General features: G+C 41.6%; 1 protein-coding gene across 1 annotated transcript in view; it reads right to left on the bottom strand.

Annotated features, from left to right (window-relative positions):
- Positions 1-7293, bottom strand: part of LOC113007389 (amine oxidase [flavin-containing]-like) — a 58057-nt gene extending 50764 nt beyond the window's left edge. Inside the window, exons 1-2 of the mRNA XM_026143897.1 lie at positions 7191-7293; positions 6885-7085 (exon numbers count right to left, since the gene is read on the bottom strand). Of these exons, the coding sequence (XP_025999682.1) occupies positions 6885-6939 (55 nt within the window). The 5' untranslated portion in view covers positions 6940-7085; positions 7191-7293. The remainder of the gene's footprint in view (positions 1-6884; positions 7086-7190) is intronic.
- Positions 7294-12757: the final 5464 nt, after the last annotated feature.

Here is a 12757-nt window from a genome sequence, read left to right as displayed (position 1 = left end):
GAGGTGGAGGAACACCAAAGTAATTGCTTAAAGGAGCTTCTTCGACATCTTTAAGAGTTCTAAACAAATGTCTGTCCTCCTCCAGAAAATCTTATGTATGCAAACACGCGTTGCAACTTCATATCTTGTGCGCGTTTTTTATTTTGACAGCGAATGCGCACCTGCGGACCACTTATGTGCAGCCCTGGTTATTTAGCTCGTCATATTGCAGCCACAGAAATTCTTTTGTCCATGAAACCATAAAGCTGCACTTTCTTTTTGCCTTATAGTCTGATTTGTCATAACTTTTCCGTTTTGTGGTAAGCTTTTCTTTGGCTGTCACTTCTTCACCCTGACCTCTCTTATTTGGCTCAGCAGAACTAAAATATATATCCTGCTGCTTTTACACACACACACATAACGGTCAGCGATTCTCTGCTCAATCAACCTCTCATATGTTTAAGCTTGCTGCGGGAGATTTCACTTGTCATGTTTGCATAGTAAGCTAACGATTGATAAGACGATGTCAGAGGAATTGGTGCGCAAATTATCATCACTCACCAATCAGTACTGTCGCTCTCTATACACAGTTCGCGCGATTGCAAAGTGAAAGCAAAAAACAAGCGCAAATTCAAACGAGATTTCAATATGTCACATATTGACAGTGGCTCACCGATGCCAATGACATAATTACCCAGCTACATTTCTGAAAGAATGCAAAAGCATTGGCATATATTTTTCCTTCCTACAATAGCCCGACGGGCAGGGCAGAGATAGATTTTGGTAGCCCGACTGGAAAAATCGCTAGCCCCGGGACGTCGGGCTAGCGATTTTGCGAGCCCTGGAGGTCATATGTCAGAGGCCACATTTTGAAAAAATCAGCACAGATATTACAATAAAAACAGAACTTTATGAAAGTGGTTGACCCAGAGTCATGTAGACATTGAGAGCCTCAGTAAACCATCCATCAATGCCTCATCGGGTAAGTTACAATAAAACCTTCACCAAACTAACAGATGCCAAAACTAAGGATGTTTCCTCTATATTTTAATTTTAGCTAGTTTTCAAAGATTACAAAAGTGTTTCCCAGTTATTTTTTAATTTAACTTAAACCTTGTTTTCAGTTTAGTGTTAGTTAACTATGATAAACTTGTACAGAACAACAAACCTGTGAGAACTAGAGTGTGTCTCGCAAAGGCTAAATGAAAACAACACACCCATAAACACAGACATACATTTCAGCTAGGGCTGCCACAAATGATTATTTTGATAGTCGACTAGTCACCGATTATTTTTGCGATTAGTCGACTAATCAGATCATGCATCCATTGGACATAAAACGTACAGCTTATTGCACCAGCATGCATCTGCTCTTATATAACTATCATTAGCTTACAGCTTTAAGTGTTTAAGGTATGTGCTAACTAAAAATAAAGACAAGATGATACTTTATTAAATTTTAATGAAATTTGCAGATTGTTTCGGTGAAGTTTAATAAACTCCTTGCTATCTAAAATATAATGGGACACCGCAGTATATTCTCGAGTATCTCACACTTCTGATAATCAGTTGTCTGCTTGACTTTTTTCAGCTGTGTAAAAACTATAACGTTGATCTCAGCCAAACTGATTTACTCAGGAACAAATAAAATACTAAAAAAAAAGCCAAACAATAACATTTTGAAGTTATCTAAGTGACTTATATATGTTTAACCTGAGTAGTGAAAAACGGCGGTGGGTTTGAAAACGATTTGCCGGGAGTCCGGTGTTCTCACGGGCTCTAGTGAGCCTTGCCCCCGGCTAGCTATCGAGCTGGTGGGTAACAGACGTCTCTGAAAACTTTTGAAAATATGTGGTGTCTTGATAAACTGAGCAGATATGTGAGGTTTACACAGCTACATTCTCGCCTAAAAACATGTTAAACGTTTATTTTGTGACCCAGAAAGAATAATAAGAGTAATAGTAAAACTAACTAGCTGCCGCCATTGTTGGAAACTGAGCTGGGCTGCGCTATGAATTCTGGGACACAGCTTCTTCTTCTTCGGGGTTTAACGGCAGCTGGCATCCTTGTACATGCAGTGCTGCCATCTTCTGTTTCAGTCCGTTATTACACTCTTAAGTCCCACTACTTATTCCTGCCTCTTTTGTGATCTTACAAAGCTTCAAACAATGTGTCGACTATTAAATCAGTCGTCGACGATTTTGACAGTCGACGTAATCGTGACTAGTCGACTAATCGTGGCAGCCCTAATTTCAGCTGAATCATTTCTATTTGTATTAGAGAGGGAACTGTAGTTATTATACAACCACAATGCTACAGTCAAACTATCATTCAAATAAAGCCTGCATCATTAAATATGAGGCTCCTTATCCGATCTATTCAATTTGTGACAGTAAATCAATAATAAAGTTATTGATAATAATATGATAACTTAATACTGTTCAGCTGATATACTGTATGTTCACTCGGATGAATCTGCTTTATTCATTATTCATCACAGTAGGCTAAATCATTCATTGTTAGATGTGAACCTGGCTCTCCTGCTAACCTACTCACCAAGAGGGATATAACTTCTCTCACTGCTGCTGTTTTTTTGTATTTGGGCCACACAGTGCTTATCACAATGGGTGGATGGCAATACTTAATAGATGCACCTTAACCCATTCCTCCATTTTTAGTTAATGGCGACTCACAGGGGATGATTGTACAGAACCCTAAGCTAACCCTGAGCTGTGGTCCTTGCCATCTCGTGTTTCCCAACCACAGATGACGTTAGCTTCTTCCTAACACGAGGGAGTCACTGGCGAGGCAGCTGATTATTTACTCTATATTTATCATCACAAATTCCATGTAGCATTTCACACATCATTTAAGAAAGTAAGGATGTGCCTCAGTAGAGGTAATAGAGCATGCATCCCCTCTATTGGCACAAATACAACATTGTCACTCGATGACAAATGGTGCACAGAGTGAACCAAAACGATTCACGTCGGCTGGGTAAACCAATGTCTGACCTGCATTCACTTCTAACAAGTATAAAAGCACAACACACCCTCTAAACACAGACAAGCACTTTGGTTGAAAAGCTTTCTATGTTTTGCGCTTTGTTAGCTTAAAATGTTCTTAAAGTATACACAACATGGAAAACTGCACTGAATGGGAATGATTATATTCCCTTCTCGAAGCACACATAAACAGTCACACACCAAGAAAGGACTATTTGTGAAACTACGCTATAGACACGTGCAGGAAGCATGTTGGTTCTTTGTCTGATTATGACATGTATGTTACTTGGACCCTTGCCTGCCCTAATGTGCTCACATGTGTAATTTTATCTTGGGATTTTACAGTCATTTAACTTTACAGCCAGTTCTCCGGGTAAAAGTCCAGCAGAGTTCATCACCACAAAGTGCAGCCAAAGTTTCTAAATCCTCTACTGTGCAGTTTAATGGGGGAAACTATGCTGCACTGCATGACAGCTTTAAGTTAGCTTGGGAGATACAGGCCCTGTGAACCACTTACTTTTGAACTGTCTGTTTTACCACTTCCATCCTCTTTGCTGTTTCACAACCAACTCAAGTTCCCAGTTTGCACTTTATTCCCTTTCTCGCTTCCCTAATCCTGACATATTCTTGTCCACTTTCACAGCTGCTCAGGCAAAACATGAGGAAATCGTCCCTTCCCTGTTATTTCTGCTTATCTGACCCTCCTCCTCCCCCTTCTCCTTTCCTCCACTCCTTTTCCTTGGTATCCTCTCGGCTGCTGGTTTGATAACAGGCTGTCACAAGCATTTAATGTTTTCTCAGAAAGTGTTGGCTGCACCTTGAGGGCCACGAACGCACCAGGTCCGTGGTCCTGGCTGGCAGAACAGACAATTGCATTTGCAAGCAAATTAGAGAGACACACATCTTAGTGGAGAGGTGCTGAAGGGGCAGAAAGAGCACTCCCTCTTCCTCCTGTTTCATATGTGCTTTGATTGGACAGTGATTGTTATATGTGGCCCTCATTGTAACCCTGCAAAGGGCAGCAGTACAAACAAACGGTGTAATTACAAGAACCTAATGTGGGAAAGTGAGGAAAGTCAGAGCAGGGGGAAGCCAGCAGGGTCTTCTGGTGTTGTTGCATTTTCTCTGTAGCATTTGTTTTTGTCTGTGTGACTGGTATTTGAACTGACACTGACCTAAATTCTTTAGTGCCTGACAGCAGACATGCAGGCAGGCAGGCAGGCAGGCAGTCGATGGAACTGTCAGACTAACAGAGAGTGAGGCAGCGGTCAGGCATGGGGAACAGAAAGGACAGAGGTTCACTCACATCGGGAAAAACAACTTCAGTCACCGCACCAACGCCACAGATGCTAAAATCCTGCCCTGAAGTTTTGCACCTGCCAACCTGACTGCTCATTTGCAGGAGTGTGTGTCTGAAAGTTGTGTAGCTGCATCGAAACAGCCGGGAACAACAGGGATTCAAAGTTTTGACGTTACACCACATACAGCAGCGGTCCCCAACCCCCGGGCCTCGGACCGGTACCGGTCCGTGAGTCGTTTGGTACCGGGCCGCGAGAGTTGAGGCTCAGGTTTTCAGCGTTATTTTGTTATCGCTTTTATCGTTAACTCGGTTTTCCTGGGTCTTTTCACGTGTGTTATGAATAAATCTTCTTTTTTCAGTACCGGTACTAGTTTTATTTTGTTGTATTTATCCGCGACACCTTAAAGGCCGGTCCGTGAAAATATTGTCGGGCATAAACCGGTCCGCGGCGCAAAAAAGGTTGGGGACCGCTGACATACAGTATGTCAATCAGCGTCTTTGATTCAGAGCTCATTATTCTTACCAGACTTAATGAATTCAAATGTTTTAAATTTAAGACAGGACCTGGTTTAAAACCACTCGCAGTCAACTGCCATCTTCAAAATGTCACGATGGCGAGAAAACATCAAAGACTGGGAGAAAGTCTGCGACCAGTTTCCCACTGAATGGTTTAAGCTGACAACTACATGCAATCTGTTTGTGGTAATATCTCAAAAATGACCAGAATATAACCGACTGAGTCGAGTCCACCACTGCACAGAAACACGCTGTAGCATTCATCACTGCACATGGATCACAATGTGTTGGCAATCTGCCTGCATTTATAAATTAAAGGGTAATTGTTTGCGAACCTTTGCCAGTCTACCTGAGAGGGACTGCACTCAGTCCAAGTTGGACAATTGGAAACAGCTCACTTGGTGAAAGGCAACCTGTTTCCAATCGCCTTGATATGGAAAGTGGTCCTGCTGAAGTTGAGGGTGTTGTACAGTAGGCTCAAACTCTGGGTGATCATCTGGCCACCTCAACCACTCAAAAGCAAAAAAAAAAAAAAAGAACAATCACCAATTTTTCCTAGTGTGACCGGGCAAGACAGTCAAAAAACAAAAACAAAACAAAAAAACCTGCGGTACTAGAAAGTGGCAGTCCATTCCCTTTATTTTTCTTTCTTTCTTTCCCAATCTTGAATGTTTTTGTGGATTTTATTTTCCGTTTTTGTCCAATGGAAATAGCCCTACACCCAGCCCAACTTTGAACTATTCAGGCAGTGCAAAACTGACGTGCAACACCAGATAAATACTGGCTACAATACACCATCATATTTGCAGATATTTTGGCCAATACCAGTGCTATGCCAAAAAGTGATCATTTGCAAGAAGTGATTTGGTATCAAGCCAGTCTGAGCCAGAAAGAACATTTCTGTCACAAAGTGACAGTTTTGGGCAAAGCGACTTTTTTAGATCATTTATTTATGAATGTAAATGTTTCACCGACATTAAAAATGTTGTTTTCAAGAGAGGTCTGGCCAAAAAGGCAGCAGAAATTGCAAAACCTATAACGTAACAGTTAGGTAAGGTCTGGATCGGTTATAATGTAGAAGACAGAGTCATAAAGATACGGATTTCCTTACTTTATACATAACCTCTTTGTAAATCCTGCTGACTGCAGACTATTTATCATACATACATAAGCAGAAATACTGGACATAAAATCATTTTTTGACTCAACACTGATATTCAGCTGATGTATCAGCACATCCCTACCAAATGACACTATGTAAAAAGATTTGCATTCTAGGATTGAGAACATTCACTATCCTCATAGTAAAGGTTTCCCTTGTTAGGTAAGAACAGCACACAGCCTGTTTTCTAAGGAGTGTTTAGTACCAGAAGGCGCCCAGTGCATTTCCCTCCCCTCCTATGCATTATTATCATTGTTATTATTATTTATTACTACTGGGGGGGATTGCCAACTTGTACTTAAAATGCAAGTGTGCAATATTACACCTATTGCGTCAAATGCAACGTTTGTAATCCACACATCGCGTCATTTTTCACATGGCTGCTGGACTCCTCAGCATCACGGCCAGTCTCCACCTGGATCATAGAGCGAACACAAACCAGCTGCTTTTATCTGTACAATCCAACAACACGGGCCAAGACACATGTCAGCCTTATGGATGCGAGCAACAATCATTTACGCGAACCCCTCCAGCTCACGTCCTCTTATGTAACACAAAGTATGCGCTGGTTGATTAGCTGTTACTCAACTTGCTCTGCTGTTGCTGCGGTGATACAGAGGTTGACTAGCTGCTGGAGGGGAGGGGAGGCAGCCTCACGGAAGAACACCGTGAAGAAGAAAAACAATACGAATAAAAAAAAAACCTCCATCATTGTCAGCTCTGCACACAGTCAGCTGTGGATACAGGATGTGCCGCGTCTTCTCACACACTCGCTCACGGCCACAGTTGTGTAGTTAACCTTCCACAAAGCGCATCTGACCGCTACCAGCTCTGCTCGGAGCTTTGGCTTTAATCAGTTTATTTGCTCAGCTCGTCCGCGGAGCCTGAACACAAAACTAAAGTTTTCTGACGTGCAGCCTACCTGATATGCCCGCGCCGACCACTATAACATCGTAGGTGTTGCTGGGTGCAGTCATGTTGCTGGGTGGTGTGTCTTCTTTCACCTCTTGGTTCTGTCAGCTCGTTGCCGGACGCAGGGTGCACGGCGGAGAGCATCTGGATTAAAAAGCGCCGGGCAGGCCCACTCCCTGCAGACTCCGCCTACCCATAGTAAAGCGCTGCCCTGTGGGTTTGGAGGGTTAGAGAAAACAATTTATGGAATGAAAAAGAAAAAAACACAAACAAAAAAAAAAAACATAAGAAGAAGAAGAAAGTATAGATTACTTACTATAGACCCACATTTCACTAGGAAATTTAAAAACCCATTACAGTTCCGTGGCTCTGTGTGTCTTCTTTTTAGTCCTTTATGCTTTGCAGTAGGCCTAGTTGTAAAAGCACAGATGTCCCTGACTGTGGTGCTGTAACTGTCTGGCCAAAGGCTTATCAGCATATTTCTTATCAGCATAGTATTATATAATACCAGGGTGTGTACACTGAGTTTTCAAGTTTAACCGTCATCTTACTTTACACAAAGCTAAGTAGAGCGTGAGGTGCATCCAAAGAATGCATCTGGCTGCACAAAGACACAGAACAGCTTTATACTTGCTATGGCAGCTCCTATCTATCTATCTTTGAAAAATTCCCCAAATCACTGCTGAATGAAAAAAACGAATTATCTAGGATACTCAGGAGTCTCTCAGCATAGTCATTTTATCTCCTTCTCAACGGCACTGCTATTGCCTTATATTTTTATGACTTTGTTTTCCTCTGTCTTTAAAAGATTCAGCAGCATTATCATAGGTGATGCATGCAACCGTCATGTTGTATTCTTTAGTTTCTGTTGCCTTCTTGTGGTTGGTTTGTCACAATTAGCCAAGAACTCATCTCTGCACACGCTGTGTGGAGTGCACACAGCCACATCATGTGCTGTTTGGGCTGTGTGCCATATAGCTTGGTTGTGTTTCAGCTAAACCTGCTCAAGGTTTTCTTGTGCATAAACTTAAAACTTGATGATTGAGAAACAGAGAAAGCTGTCATTAAGCAAGCATCAAGGGACTCTGAGGTTATTCAAGCAACTTTGTTCACTTTAGGGATCTCTTGAAAAACCTTTAATATCTCAATTTTGTATTGTGAATTATTAAATGAATAAATATAAATTATTAAATATATTAAATCTATGTATTGTACATTTCGGATACGGGGAGAGAATGGAGAGAAACGATGCAGACACGGCGATGACAGAGGCCTGGGAGTTTGAGGGTTCCGTGCTGTATGTTAGCTATTCCTGGGACTGCGCTCTTCTGATGTTGTGCCTGTACTCTGCTGGTTACAGCTCCTAATGTTCCTATTACCACTGGGACCACTTTGGACTTTACCTTCCACATCTGCTCCAGATGTTCTTTCAGCCCCTTGTACATCTCTATTTTCTCATGCTCCTTCTTTCTGATGTTGTTGTCCACTGGGATTGCCACATCTATCATAACTGCGGTGTTCTGTTGCGTGTCAGCCAGTCTGGTTGGCTGGCCACCAGCTGGTTGTCTGTCTGGAACGGGAAGTCCCACAGGAACTTAGCCCTGTTGTTCTCAACCACCTTCCAAGGTGTGTCCCATCAGGACTTGGGGACTTCTCCCATACGCAGCACAGATGTTCCTGTACATTATCCCACACAGTCTGGTTGTGCCGTATTCCTGTAATCAGAAGCATCTTTAAATATAATGCAGTCCAATACAGCATCAGCAGTAACTCTCTGATGTGTTCTGGTAATGTATCAGTGATGCTGTATTCTTTCTTTAAAATCATCATAATTCCTCATTATGTGGCACTCTATTCCATGAAAACAGTGCCTGTATTCTCAAAACATCTGAAGACTGGGTTAGGTTAAATTTGTGTAATACTTCTGAGTACTTCTCCTGGCCTAAGAATAGAGTTATTTATTTATTTTTAAATTATTTTTTAATATTATAACAGCTCCTAAGGAAGCAATTTGGTGAGTCAGTGGCTCCTTGGCATTTTGATGTTTTGGGGGGGGGGAAACAACACTAAATCATTTTCCTAAGTGTGACTGAAAATTCCTGTTCCATTAAATGATGATGTGTATTTGTGGAGAATGCTGTGGTGGCTGTGTGAATGTGGCGGACAGGTGAGGGACTACAAAGAACTACAGACCAAAGGAGTCGGTGGGAATGCTACCATGACATGAAGTGTTTTAATCTCCAAAACATGTCTGTAATATTTAGTGTGCAGGGTAAGCTCCAGCTATATCCTCAATCTTTAATGTTCACTGTGTGCCGCTTCAGTGGGAAACAGAGGTGCGCACAGTGTGGTGGTTTGTCAGCAGAGGGCAGCAGAGGTCCAAGATGAGTTTGGTGACAAAGCCTTAAAATGTCAAAGACTGCTGCTGACCTACTGTAAGCAGGGTTATATTAGAGGTTTTCTGGTAACATTCTTTGGAAATCAGTATCCATCATTTCATCCATCCATCAGGCTATTACAAAATGAAAGTCAACTAAAACTGAACTAAAACCAATCTGAGCTCACCTGTACTTTGTTTCGATTTAACCAAGTGTGATTTTAGGCGTTATCGAGAATGACCTGTAAATAAAAGCAAGGCGTATTATTTCTCATATCTGAAACACAAAAGCAACGTACCTTACTGTCATTTGCCCTGCAACTTAATGAAACACCACAAAAGCCTAACATATGTGGTGTTTGGTTACACAGTGAGTTTAGATATGAATATAAAGGGTTTTTTTGTTTTACAAACAAACAAACAAACAAACAAACAAACAAACAAACAAACAAAAACACATTTTACTGGAAATTAACTTTTCATCCCAGTTTTCCTACATTACAATCCTAGTAAACAACTTTTCCTGCACTGTGGATTTGGTTAATCTGTTTATTATTAAAAGCAAACACCATACTGGCACATTGAAGTGAGGAGAGAGTAGCTGAAGTTAACGATGCCTGAGCAGCCCTAATTAATCAAACTATTTCCAAAGTTTCAGGACGAAATTCTTTCTGGTTAGACACAAAGCGCAGACTGCCAAAGCCTCACATTAAGTTAAGATAAACTCTGCTGGATACTTTAGGACATAAACACTTTTTAAAGAAAATATGATCACAAAGAGTGCTGCCAATTTTAGGTTGCCTTTTTAAGAGCTTGCCAGAGACAATAGAATTAGCTTATAGAGGGTTGGCTCTGTCTTTACAGTTTATTGTGTTGTTGATTAATGAGCACAGCCCCGGTCACAAAAATAAAATGAAATGAAACAACAAGCAAAACTTTCAGAGAGAGACCTGAAACACTGTGAGCTTACACCCTACACTGCCATTGTATTCATATTTCCTTAGTAAAGTAAGTGCTGACAGCACGCTCGCAAACCTCAAGCAGTGAATGGTCACATTGTGAACCCTCCAGCACATGGCTGTTGTCCACGTTTCACGTCTGGCATTATGATGGAAAGCTAAACATACAGAGGTGATTTTTTTTAAACGAGTCCAAATGAAATGCTTCTTTTCTACGATTTTTTATCAAACGCCTGAGTGGTTATGATTAGGCTCGAGACTGAATAAATGTGTGATGTCTGCTGATGTGAAGAGTTATATAATGACCACATCTGCCTGCCAGGCTGCCTTACACCTGGAAATGAAGAAAGTGGACCTGATGAATGATGTTTCTGCTGCTTTAATTAGAAGGCCTGGACCCGGCCAACAACAGTCTCCCCGATCCTATTTTGTTCTGCTGGGACAGCCTGAAAAGAGAGCTGTTAGCATCAGCCTTGAACCTTCTCTCATTCTGTCACACCAGTTCTCCTGTTAATTACACCTACTCGTGCCTCCTCACCACCGGCGCTTTTGCGCGCGTGTGTCGAGAAAGGTGAGCCACAGTGAGAGGAGACAGCAGAGAAAGGCAGATTAATCTCCGGAGTGGAAGGTAAAGCCATTTTTATGAGGTTCACGTGTGAAGCAGCCGGCCGTGCTGTCAGTTGTTGTCGGCACTGAAGTGTTCAGAGAGCAGCGTGTTGTGCTGTTTCACAGGGTACAGGTCTGAAAACAGCGAACACATGTGTGCAGGGAGTGGATACTGCAAGCAGAAAAAAACACATACACTTTGTAAGTGTCAGAGCTCTGTGTTCCAGGCTGTCACACTTCTCTGAAAAAGAATCTTACAGGATACTCGGTGAATCCACACAGTGGGCTTTGGGTGTGTGAGTGAAAGGATCCATCCTTCAGTTTTTCATCGTTTGCATTTCTTTTGCATTTCGTTTGCATGTGTTTTCTTTTTCTTTAGCTTTGTTGTGCCACAACCTGGGAAGGAGCAATCTGAGTTTCATCAAAATGTATATGTTGGCAATTTGATCAAAACCTAAATCAGAAACGGATCTACCCGTTGGTTACTTCATATTTGTCTTCTCTATGCGCTATGATGCAAAACTGTATAGAAGCAAACCATTAAATACCTGCAGTCACAATCCTAAAGCTTTTTTGTATTTCATTTCTTTTTTCAGTTCTATGAATTCATCTGCACGCAGCTGACTTTTATGGTTCCTGCTCTGGATTTGAATGTCTGCTATGAGCACTAGGGATGCACAAAGGATGATGCACACATATAATCCACTGTTACTGTTTTTAATTTCCCTTTAAGATCAGCTTCTCTTCTCCAGCTGTTTCAGGGCTGGATGAAGTTCATATTACAAGCAGCACATGTCATTGCTAAGCTACCACTGACTGCACTGAAATGTTTTAGCTTACAAAGTGGGATTCCAGTGACCATAGGATCAGCAGTCACCTCTCTGTCTGGGTTTATGTGACTTAGATTAGAGCTGACAGAACAAGAAGTCAGATCAGTTTCCTCATATTGTTCTCAGCAGACGGATTTGCATGGGGTAAATAAGGAAATGTATTAAGAGACAAAAATCCCCACAGATATCTACATCACCTCTAGGTGACTAGCTTCCAGTGTCTGTATTAAACTCCACCACTTCCATCTTAGTGGGTTAGATGTGTTTGCAAAAGGGACTTCTGGCTGTGTGGATGTTTTTGAGAAGACATCTGCTCCTTTGTATCTCAGTAAAAAAAAAATCATAATAAAACTTGTACTTGCTTCAGTTCATAATCAATAAAAGTTCATTTTGTAAACTTTTCCCTCTCATTTTAAGTGAAAGAAATTCACACAAAACATATTATTTATCCCACATTAAGTTTGTCTTTCTCTTCATTGATTTATTTTTGAAGTGTTAAATTTTCTGATAAGACATTTAATGACATGTAGAGGTTTAATTAATAGCAGAACATCAAACAACTATTCCATTTCCTAAGACTGGCTTTTATTTTTTTTACCCATTTTAGTCGTTCTGCAGTGAACTGCACAAACTGATAAGTGATCTGTTAAGGCACCAGTCACACAGGCCTGCAGATGGGATGGCCGCCAGTCACTGGGGAAGAATAAGTACTCCCAGACTGGTTGCATGTGGTTGCTGGCAGTCACTGTGAAACTGATTGCTGATGATCGTTCATGCAGGGCTTAAAACAGTCAGTGACCCCAAGGTAAGTCCAGGTACCTCATGGCTGCAGGAGTTGCTAGGTGAAGCTGATCATACGGTGCTGCACTGAAAACCTCATTGTGATTGCTGTGGCTGCAAGCAGATGGCTACAGTCACCTTTAGTTTGTATGGAAGAGTGTTTGTTTGCAGACACTTGCAAACTTTTGCCAGTGACCAAAGTGATCACACAGAGGTTTTTGGAGCAACACCCTCTTCGATCAGTTTCACCCAGCAACAATCAGCAGCTGCTCCTCAACCAGTCGGGAAATCACTTCCCTAGTGACCAGACATTTTGAGAGTGCTACCAACT

This window comes from Astatotilapia calliptera, chromosome 16, assembly GCF_900246225.1.
Source record: "Astatotilapia calliptera chromosome 16, fAstCal1.2, whole genome shotgun sequence".
Lineage (NCBI taxonomy): Eukaryota > Metazoa > Chordata > Actinopteri > Cichliformes > Cichlidae > Astatotilapia > Astatotilapia calliptera.
Note: the sequence above shows the minus strand (reverse complement) of the source record. Positions and strands in the feature narration are given on the sequence as shown.